The sequence below is a fragment of the Arachis hypogaea genome, chromosome 11 (assembly GCF_003086295.3).
Source record: "Arachis hypogaea cultivar Tifrunner chromosome 11, arahy.Tifrunner.gnm2.J5K5, whole genome shotgun sequence".
Taxonomy (NCBI): Eukaryota; Viridiplantae; Streptophyta; class Magnoliopsida; order Fabales; family Fabaceae; genus Arachis; species Arachis hypogaea.
Genome location: NC_092046.1, coordinates 17,301,790 through 17,313,534, shown reverse-complemented (window position 1 = coordinate 17,313,534; position 11,745 = coordinate 17,301,790). Strand labels below are relative to the sequence as shown.

Below are 11,745 nucleotides of genomic sequence, written 5' to 3'. Positions count from 1 at the left end.
ATATGCATTCAATCTAAGGTAGAACGGAGGTGGTTGTCAGGCACGCGTTCATAGGTGAGAATGATGATGAGTGTCATGGATCATCACATTCATCAAGTTGAAGTGCGAATGAATATCTTAGAATGGAGGCAAGCGTAATAGAATGGAAAACAGTAGTAATTGCATTAATTCATGAAGAACAGCAGAGATCCTCACCCCCAACAATGGGGTTTAGAGACTCATGCCATAGAGAACACAACAAGAAACGTGTAAAGTGTCATGAAGTACAATATGAATCACTGAAAGTAGTATTTATAGTAAACTAGTGACCTAGGGTTACAGAAAATGAGTAAGCTAGGGTGTTTATTGTAAAATTCCACTTCCGGGGCCCACTTGGTGTGTGCTTGGGCTGAGCATTGAAGCTTTCATGTGTAGAGACATTTCTTGGAGTTAAACGCCAGCTTTTATGCTAGTTTGGGCGTTTAACTCCAGCTTTTGTGCCAGTTCTGGAGTTAAACGCCAAAATTCTTGAGCTGACTTGGAACGCCTGTTTGGGCCATTAAATCTCGGGCAAAGTATGGACTATTATATATTGCTGGAAAGCTCAGGATGTCTACTTTCCAACACAATTGAGAGTGCGCCAATTGGGCTTCTGTAGCTCCAGAAAATCCACTTTGAGTGCAGAGAGGTCAGATTCCAACATCATCTGTAGTCCTTTTTCAGCCTCTGAATAAGATTTTTGCTCAGATCCCTCAATTTTAGCCAGAAAATACCTGAAATCACAGAAAAATATACAAACTCATAGTAAAGCGCAGAAAAGTAATTTTTATTTAAAAACTAATAAAAACATAATAAAAACTAACTAAAATGTACTAAAAACATACTAAAAACTATGCCAAAAAGCGTATAAATTATCCGCTCATCAACAGGCCCACCTTCTTCGAGGCCTCCCTTATACAGCTATGGCGAAGCTGTCAGGGACGCGTGTCCGGGTCGAGATCTGAGCATCTCACCCCCGACCGTTCGGGTCGGGCCGGCCCGTAAACTGCTTGGGCCATACCGTAACAATTTCAATCACATTAACGCAACAATGTAATAGATTGCGAGTACATATATTGTTGGGAGCCACTTTTTATTTTTCATTTCATTTCCATTTTATCTTTGTTGGTACAAAAAATGAGTTTTTTCAAAAAGAAAGCGTTTCGACTACTAACGATTTCGACTACAGAAGCAGAAACGGGTAAGCTAAAATTAAAAAAATGGTATAAAAAATGTCGAAGTCGAAAGGCAATTAGTACCTTTTTCCTAAGCATCATGGCTTACTACTCGACCTTTAAGTTAAGTGGAAGACACAGGCGCGAGATTTGAGGAGCAAGTTGAAGAAAACGTAAGACTTGAAGACCAAGAAAAATGTTGGTGTCAAACTTGGGGGTCAAAATTTTTCATAGTCAAGGCAAGGTCATGGCTGAGTAAAAGGAGAAGTAAGATAGAGAACAACATACTCCATGATAAGACCATCACCATGGCCTATAAATAGTAGAAACTCAGAAGAGTTTTGGGACTTCAATAAAAAATACTAGATCATCACATAAACTCATAAAATTTCCGGTCTCCGCGACGCAATGAAAGAACATAGAGTGCAAGTGCATGTGAATGTTAGAAGTCAACTTTTAACTTGTTTTCTTTTGTTTATTTGATTCATTGTCTTTCATTTCTTTATATTTTGTCGTTATTCTCTTTCTTTTACAATTCAATTTTACGTTTCATTGATTTTAAACTTTTCTCTGCTTCTTTATTTATTTATTTATTTTACCTTATTTAATATAAATTTGTTACTAGTAATTTTGATGCAAGTCACTTTGACACTATTGCTAAGTAATTCTCGGATCGAGCTCACTCTTTTTTAAAGGAGTGGTATCTGCTTCCCGAACTAAGATTGTGATACAAGCTCAATTCGACACTCTATTGAACAATACCAAAAATCGAGTGAAATAATCTTTAATTTTCGTTAATTTTGTTCTTCAAATTGTTCATTTATTTTCTATAATTAAAGCATTTTATTTGTTTCTAGTTTCAAGTATATGTTGTGTTTGATTATGCTTTCCACACAAATATCTGAGAAACCCTGTTTGTAAGAATGTATTCACATTAATGAAGTTATCCATTTCAATACAAACTTACAAAGTGTTAACATATTAATAAGTCAATAAGTTTCTGAGTTGAACTCTATAAAAAAAAATTGTATATAAAAAAGTTTTATCTACTCATCAAATTAAAATTTTTACAAATTTGATCAAGTGTTGAGATCGAACCAAAATATGAGCAAAATCAATTAGCAACCCCATTAGTTAGGACCCAAGGCTAATTCTTATGCCTAAGCCTCTGCATGCATTTGAGAAGTAGAAAAATATATTTGTTAAAATTTCTACTACTGAAGAGTTGAGTCATGAGTTGAAAATACCCACGTCGAGCCCGTTGGTCCCTAAAACTGGGAAGCCCGTTGGCTCTCATTTCTATGTCCAAGCCATCAACTTGCGCTACAACCTATTTGAATGTACGTTATAATTCAACGTACATGCCATACCTTCTCTTCCACATAACCCTAGCAACTACCGAGCGTGACTAGCCAATCCTCCCTATCTGAGGCCTATGGGACCCATTCCTACAAATCAACCCATCTTTGACAGTTTGTTTGAATGAGATGAATTTGAAAAGAAAGAAAATGGGGGAGAAGAAAATGGATGGAGAATTTAATTTTCTTTCATTTGGATCAACCGTAAAAATGAAGGAAAAATAGAAAAGTATATATGGGATCCACTTAAAAGTTTTCTCTTCAAGGTTAGGAAGAAAACTGAGATGGAAGAAAAATTATGAGTAAAAAGATAAATTTGTCCTTTCAATTACAGAAATTAGAATTCCTAATTCAATCTTTTTGAAAGAAGAGAACACGTATCATGTCTTCTCCCGTTTGGCCTTCTTCCTCAGCACTGCCACCGTAGCTTTCCATCTTCGTCCACATTGCTACAGCAACTTCGTTATCGTTGTGACAGGTCCTCCACAACTTCATCCGGGCATCCTCAAGAGAAAGGTGAGTTCTTTTTTCAATTGTAGTAGTTTTTTTCCAAAACAAAATGGAAAAATCATTATGGCATATAGATTGTATTCGTCTTTTGTTTTTCAACTGAGATAATGTTCTGATTTTACATTTCATGGATGACGTTTATTTTTGTAGTGGAAAAATAACCCATTCTTCGTTGTCTGTTTTTAAAAGCGTCTTTCGTCTTAATTCAAAAATTCAACCATATTTGGCCTTATATTTCACTACCAGTTCACGTTTGATCCAAAAAAGACTAATTTTTAACTCATTTCGTCTTTGAAATGATTTGCCCTGATTTTCACATCATCGGATTTTTTTTTCAAAGCTTATTACATTATGCCATTTTTTTCCATGGGTGGTATTTTTAACTCATACTTTGGGACATAAGTATAGTATTTTTAATATAGATTAAGTAGTTACAGAGTTCATAGAATATGTATCCATGCTTATCAGTTATCACAATGTTTTTACATGTTTGATTTCTTAATTTTTTTTAAATTTTTTTCTTTTTTTATTAATTTGATTTGTTAATTATATACTTAAATTGCAACCAACTGTAGGGTGAACTAAATCAATATCATGGGTAGTTTATTCAAAAGTCCATCACTTACTAAATAGATCCATATGATTAGGTTTTATCGATAGGTGTTATGATGCATGTACCTAATTATTACAATCTCAATGGGACAACTTATTCTTTTTTTTCTTGTTTCTTTTTTTTTTAAGTATAAAAATGAATAAACGGACATAAAACATGGGACATAGATACAATTATTACTATGGAATAATTTCCTTTTGAGGTTTCATCCAATTTTTACTCACAACTTATGTTTTTATGTTTTTTTCATTGAATTTTGGTGATAAACCAATGCATTTATTAATATAGCATGTCATTTACGGTTTATGTTTATTGTTTATGGCAGTTTTGAAATCGACTTTGACATTTAGGAGTTGGAGATAAGTGTCTCATAACAAAGTATTTTTGTGTTTACAATATGACACCATAATTTTATATAAATTTTAGTTTCAATTATTTTTTATATTTCGACAAATGAATTGTTAAATGTAATAACATGTGTGAATTTTTGGTTACTTTCTTTATTGATGTGTCCACCCTAAACATCATATTTTCATAGATGGATAACAAAAATATCGAAGATGCGAATCTCAAAAATAAAACAAACGTCATATATGATTCAGAATTTTAAGTAAGTCAAATCACTTTTACTGACCTATATCATCCTGAACCAATACAAATACTAACTCTTGTTAGGGAAGAATTAGAAAATAGACAACATTTATGTGTCACATCTCTTTCATGTGTTGCAGTGCATTAGTTGTATCTTTTGAAATTAATATTACAATATAGGCATAGGCAAATTAATTATGACAACTTGGAAAGAGAACTTAGGCGTACTCAATTAATGACATAGTTATTGGAGTCTGAAAAGTGCCAAGATGTCATATGTATGGGCCCTGAAGCATTTAGGCAGTTGTGTCAGAAGTTAAAAGGAACTGTTAGAGTAAAGGATTCAACTCGTTCTACGGTTGAAGAGCAAGTCACTAAATTCTTACATATTATAGGGCATAATGTGAAAATTAGAATCATGTCTTTTTTCTTCCACCGGTCAGGGAAGACAATTAGTTGTCACTTTCACAATGTCCTACATGCTATTCTATCGTTAGAGGGAGACTTCTTCAAGCAACCATCTGGTGAGGAAGTTCCTTATAAAATACTTAATAATAGTCGATTCTATCTTTTTTTAAGATACTAACTCTTTTGATTTACTTAGTGACATTTATATAATTGTCAATGAAATAATTATAATACTGTTATATTAATAAGTCAATATACTTTCCAAAAAAGGATTGCATTGGAACCATAGATAGAACTCATAGTCGTGTGAAGGTACCAAGGGTGGATGCCCCTCGTTTTCACAGAAGAAAAGATCACCCAACACAAAATATTTTAGCAGCCTATGGATTTGATATGAAATTCACTTATGTGTTGTCCGGTTGGGAAGGAACTACCTCTGACTCAAGAATTTTGAAAGATGCTTTAAGTAGGTAATATCCACTTCGAATTTTCGAAGGTCTGTGTTAATGTAATTTACGAAATCATCTGCATACAGTTAAATTTATAGTCGTAGTGTGTTATACTTTAATTTTTGTATGCAAATGTTATAGGAACATTTTATCTAGGTGATGCTGGATTCATGCTGAAGTTTGGGATACTTACACTATATAGAGGTGTTCGGTATCACCTGAAAGAGTATTCAGTACGTGAGCCACAAAATTCTAAAGAACTATTCAACCACCGGCATTCTTCATTAAGAAATATCATTGAAAGATGTTTTGGAGTTCTAGAGAAAAGATTCCCAATTATAGCTGACGACACTGAACCATATTATTCATTTGAAACTATGAGAGACATTTTTTTGGCAATGTTGTATGCTGCATAACTTTTTGATGGGTGTTGATGTTGATCAATCTATAATTGATGAGGTTGACCGAGAATTACTACAAGAACGCAATATAGATAGATCACAACCAAATGAACAACGTGATGAGGAATATAGGCATGCAGCATTGTTACGAGATAACATTGCAGCTGAAATGTGGAATGTGTACCAAATATTATGAGTGATTATACCTTTGATATATTTGAATATGTATATATATGTGTAGTTTATCATCAAAGTTGTTTAATTGGATTTTTTTAAAAAAATGTTACAGGTTAAATAATGCCAAATAAAGGAAATATAACAGAAGCAACTCAACCTTCTAAAGACAACTTAAGATGGTCTGATGATATGGATGAAGCTCTGCTGAATGCGTTAGCAGAAGAAGCATTGAAAGGTAATAGACACGATAACTCGTGGAAAATTGAAGCATATGCCAATGTTGTGAAGACTTTGAGTATAGCAATAGGCCCGCACATAACGAAGAACCACATTAAGAATAGAATGAAGACACTGAAAGATCATTTTGTTGAGGCATATGACCTATTTCATCACTTAAGTGGATTTGCATGGAATCCTGTAACTAGAAAGTTTGAAGCTGAAGAAGAAGTGTGACAAGACTTTATTAAGGTATCATATATTTTTTTATTACTTATACCAATGATGAAGTGAGTCACAAAATAATTTTAACATTTCTTTATGCAGGAAAAACCACATGCAGAAAAATAAAAAAAAATGCAAATTAAGCATTATGATACTTTGAAGTTGTTCGGAGCTGATAGAGCTACTGGTAAAGGGGCTGCTACTTCACGAGAAAGGATTCAACAACTTGATAGAGATCCCATTGACTTGAATACGGGACATGATATCCCAATATTTTCTGCTAATTTAGATTCACCAAGTGTTCTTCATAGTCAGCCAAATTAATTAGGAGGGGCTTCAACTTCAAGAGGTACAAAGTGTAAGTCTCATATGAATGATTTTTTGGAGGTACAATATGAAAAAATTACTTTGGGAATTACTACCATGGCCGATGTTGTAAAAGAGAGTAGTTATCTGTCTAGCAAGCTACATGACGTGGTTCAGAGGCAGGTTGAATCAGCTGAGAGACAAGCTTCTGTGGCTGAGAGGCAAGTTTCGGTTGCCGAAAAACAAGTCTCATTAATTGAAGTAAGGACAAGTCGCGATTGCATTAGCTATTATGCAACAAAGTAGGCTTCGCCTTTACAGTGAATTAGATGTATGGGATATGTTGACTGAATTGGGTCTAGTAGGTTCATATCGGATGCAATGTTATCAGTTTTTATGTGAAAATGAGCGAAAAAAAACACCAAGTTTTTGGGATCCCACCTGAAATGCGATTAGATGCTCTTTTTCATTTCATGACTGTTGCTGGTGTTATATGGTACTTCCAGAAAATATTCACCATTACAGGTATAATTTTTATACGCACTTAATCTTTGATTAATTTGAGGTTATTGCTTTTAACAATTGATTATGTGTTTCTTATTATTGTAAAGTATGAGTATATCTTCATGTATTTGAACAAGATATCATTTTCTGTTTTATTTATGTTAATACATGGTTGGAAATCACTTTTTGCCGATACTTTGAGATTGATTGGTTGTTTGAATAGAAAGATATCGATAAAATAGATTATCATGATCAACTCTGATCTTTGTGTTAATTTGTCTTTGTTGTATATGCTCGTGCAGGAATCCTAATACTTGAAAATGTTTGGGACCAATGGGTACATTGCTTAAGACAACTAGAAATTGATCACGTGTTAATATCTTTAACTCGGAAAAACTTTATTTTTTTGAAGTAGATGGGTACAGATGGCTCAAGTTATGTAGAATTGATTTTTTGGAAGTAGGCGTATGTTGATTACTCTAACCATGAAGAATTACCTTTTTGAAAAGTATTGTGTGGTGATAAAATAGTACTCTCTTAGAGTCCTGGTCGTTGTTACTTTTTTGCCATTTTGTTATATGTTTATAAAAATTGTATATGATTTTTTGTTGCACGTAATAAGAAAGAAATGCTAGCCACTTTTGATAATATTTTATTTTGTAAATACAATTTAGTGAAACTTTTTCTTAAATATGATTAAGGAGATTAATGATGTAAAGTATGAGTAGTTTTTATTATTCTTTTAGGAAATTATTTATTTGTATATATTTAAAAAGAATGATATATATTTTTATTTATGACATTAAAAAACAACACGTTAAAATTCTGAAATATAATTGGGATCACTTTTTTTTATTTGAAAAATAATTTAAATACATTGGTATATTATAATTTAGAGTATTTACCCAAATTGGTCCCCAAAGAATTTTGAAGTGGACGTTTTGGTCCCTAACAAAATTTAATTATGTAATTAGTCCCCAACTTTTGTAAACGTCCGTCATTTTAGTCCTTCTGTTAGTTTCTTCTGTGAAATTCTAACGGTAGAGTCCAACGTGTCACGTTCAGGTGATGAGTCAGCCGTTAAGTGCCACATGTTCAATCAAGACAAATTGGTCCCTATTCTAAATGATGCTAAACGCGGCGTTTTGGGAATAGGGCACGAGGGTGTGTGTCGTTTCGTTAGCTGAGTGGCTTTAAAGGTCCATTTTTGTCTTCCTCCCCCAAAACGAAATTACAACCAGCACCCTCTCTTCCCCTAGGTTTTACAAAGAAAGCCACCACCACGTGAACCGGTAGTCAGTCTTCCGACGACCTCGCTGACATTGTTGACTCAAGACTTTGTACCAAACGAAGTTATTGTAGAAGAAGGTTTTGCCGGTCTATCGGTCTTCACCGGTCAGGTTAGTATATCTTTTCTCTATTATGATGCGGATGGTATAGTTGATCATCGTTGCAATTGTTCGAATGTGTTTACCTTGTGTATTTGTTTCTGGCAGTAGAAATTAGTTACTGAAGAAAGTGTTTTTAAGTTCTTCATTACTATGAAAATCAGTTATTGATAAGTGACGTAATGCATGCATATATGAGTTTAACATTAAAAAGATTCAATATTTTGTGGTAAATACACTTTATACATTAATTAATCTAGCTATCACAATTAGAAAATTAAAGTTTGAGCAGTTGTTGTTTAATATGAAATTGCTCTGTATAAGTTTGTGTTCTGGTTTTGACATTTTATTCCATGTTTATGGATTGCAGATGACTGATTGGGTTATCCCTTTCTTTCAACATGGGAGGAGTTTTGTCAAAGATAACAAGGGTGAACTATTTTACATTAATGGGAATGTAAAGAGATTTCCTCCTTTGGATCTTGATTTAGTGAATTATTTTGATTTGAAGAAAATGTTTGAAGAACTTGGTTACCATGCATACAAAAAGATGTATTGGTATGACCCAACAGCTCCTAGTTATGAAGCAGGCCTATATCCTATATATGGAGACAAGGAAATCAGAGAGATGTGTGACAAAAAGAGGGAGGACAGAGAGACGGATGAATTGTGTCTGTTCTTTGATCATCCAATTATAGAAGATGTTGATTTTGAGGATAACGATGATACTGATGAGCATAGTGAGGCCGAGGTCTTGTCTGATGAACCAATTTCTGACAACGATAGCTATGATAGCTATGAAAGTGCTGAAGACGAGGCGTATAAACCCCCACCTCCAGGATTTGAGGATGACACCTATGATAGCTATGATAGCTTTGAAGATGAAGAACTCATGAAGAAAACAAAGAGAAAAGGTGGCAAAAGAGATAAGAAGGGTAAGAAGAAAGCTGTTGGAAAAAAGGATAATGCAAGGAAGATGGCTGTTGAAAAAAGGGATAATGCAAGGAAGAAAGGTAGGCCTAAACAGACTACTAGGCCCAATGACAAATATGGGCCCAATATAATTGTTGGGCCTACTCCTACTAATGGGTCTACTCCGACTGCTACGCCTAGTCCTACTGCTGGTGGGTCAGAATTTGGTGTTGGACCGGGTATAGCAGAGGAAGAGGAAGGGGATGACATCTTTAGTGATGAGTCTGATGGTTTAGTATTTGAGTCAGAGGGGTTTGATACACCTCAATCATCAGACAATGAGGGAGATGATTTTGATTGGCCCCAATTCAATGAGGAAGCAGACTTTGGTGATGTTCAACTCCAATTGAACATGGAGTTTGCCACATTAGATCAATTCAAGCATGCCTTAAAGAACTATACTATTGCCGAAGAAAGGAGGTTTTTTATGTTAAAAATGATAATAGAAGAGTTAGATGCAAGTCTGCAAGTGGGGAAGAGAAGGCTATGATTGCAAAGGCAAAGTTCAAGGCTAAATGTAAGGCTAAAAGGAAAGAGACTGATGCTGCAGAAGTGGATAATTCTGGAGAGAATGGAACTGCTATTGTCCCTAGCAGTGATGATAATGAATGTCCTTGGCTGATTTATTGTGCCTGGAATAGTGCTAGAGGGTGCTACCAGATTAAGACGTATGAGCCTAAACATACTTGTGCTAGGGAATTCGGGTCTAACATGGCTGATCAGAAATGGGTGGCTGATCATACTTGTCTTGTTACTTCGTCTTGTGTTAGGAGCAAACTACTAACTCATCCAACCAAGTTGCATCAACAACAAGTTTTAGGCCTCCAAGACCCAAACAACAAATTCTGAGACCTCATGCAGCTTCGGTCACTGCCTCAACACCTCCTATGAAGCTTGTTTCGGCTCCAAGACCTTTACCTCCACCAACTTTAACTCCTCTACCTACAGTCCCATTTGCTCCAGTGCCTAGGTCACTCCATCCGAATCAGATACCAAGAATCTCTCCGAAAACAGTTGCTGCTACAAGCTTTGGAACTGCTGCCAGAATATTCAAGTTCATGCCTACACCAGGACTCAACCTCCAAAAGAAGAAATGATATTGCTCTATGATATCATGCTGATTGTAGTTATGTTGTTTAGTTTATTAAGACCCTTTTGTAACAGATTATGGTTATGTAGTGCATTTATGCAACTTTGAGCTATGCTTTTGGAATGTATCTTTGATGCTAGCAACAGATATAAACTAGCTAGGAGTAAGTTTTTTGTTGGAATATTCAGAACTTTGATGCTTGATTTCAAATATATGAAATTATGGTTATTAGACTATTTTGATAATTATGAGTGATGTGATTTGTATTAAATCAGGTTTTTGAAACATTATTTTTGTGAATGCATATGATTCTAATATTGGGCAAAAGAAATTTCATTACACAATTCTGACAGACTATAATATTAGCAATTACATTTTGATCAATTATTCAATTACAATATATCCATACATAATAAGCACTTAATTCCCTTCTTTTCCTACCTAACTATATCTTTCCTAAAAAAATACAAACCAAAAAATCTAGCATGAAAAAGAACACATTTTTCCAATGACTGCTCCACTCCCTCCTTTTACTTATATTCTTAGTCTTTTTCTCTAATTCATCTACCAAATCTTTCAACTTCTTCACCCTCTCTTCCAGTACAACATTATGCTGGCTATCTTGTATTTCATGGGAAAAAAATTTGTCAAACCATATAAAAAATTCACAGTGTGAAAGATTCTCCTACATTGAAGGGGAAAATGCACAAAATCAGAGTTAACCCATGAATTTTATAATGCATAAAGAAGATACCATACCGAATGTTTCTTACCCTATAATAAGGACAACCAAAGAAAGGTCTTCTTGGGTTCTTATCTGTTCCAAATTCCACAACAATGGCATAAGCTCCACAGTGGCATCTTGGATTCTCCCCTCTTGCAATTCCAAATTTGGGGCCACCTGAAGCACTGCTAGCACTACCATCTCCGCTACCTCTAATAACTCGTTGACGATAAGAATTTGCTGAATTCCCTCCACTTGCCATGGTTACACGTTTTCAGAGTAGCACACGAGGATGATTATGACCTTCACACCATTGTTTTAGGATTTAGGGCATCATACAAGAACAAATTTGTAGTTGTATTTCTAGGGACTATTTTGTCTTTCATCCCACGTGGCGTTTAACAGCTGACTCAACACCTTAACATGACACGTTGGACTCCACCGTTAAAATTTCACGGAGGAAACTAACAGAAGGACTAAAATGACGGACGTTTAAAAAAATTGGGGACTAATTACATAATTAAATTTTGTTAGGGACCAAAACATCCACTTCAAAATTTCTTGGGGACCAATTTGGGTAAATACTCTATAATTTATATATAATATAAGGAAGGGTATTA

The 11,745-nt window shown here is 34.6% G+C and overlaps 2 protein-coding genes across 2 annotated transcripts; both read left to right on the top strand.

The window, feature by feature from the left end:
- The first annotated feature begins 4,545 nt into the window (after window positions 1-4,545).
- LOC140176050 (protein ALP1-like) lies at window positions 4,546-5,538 on the top strand. The gene is made up of 3 exons (XM_072205902.1): window positions 4,546-4,635; window positions 4,944-5,139; window positions 5,264-5,538. The coding sequence occupies exons 1-3, from the start codon at window positions 4,546-4,548 to the stop codon at window positions 5,536-5,538; spliced, it is 561 nt and encodes a 186-aa protein (XP_072062003.1).
- Window positions 5,539-8,118: 2,580 nt separating this feature from the next.
- LOC140176049 (uncharacterized) lies at window positions 8,119-9,801 on the top strand. The gene is made up of 2 exons (XM_072205901.1): window positions 8,119-8,351; window positions 8,710-9,801. The coding sequence occupies exon 2, from the start codon at window positions 8,710-8,712 to the stop codon at window positions 9,799-9,801; it is 1,092 nt and encodes a 363-aa protein (XP_072062002.1). The 5' UTR covers window positions 8,119-8,351.
- The last annotated feature ends 1,944 nt before the right edge of the window (window positions 9,802-11,745 follow it).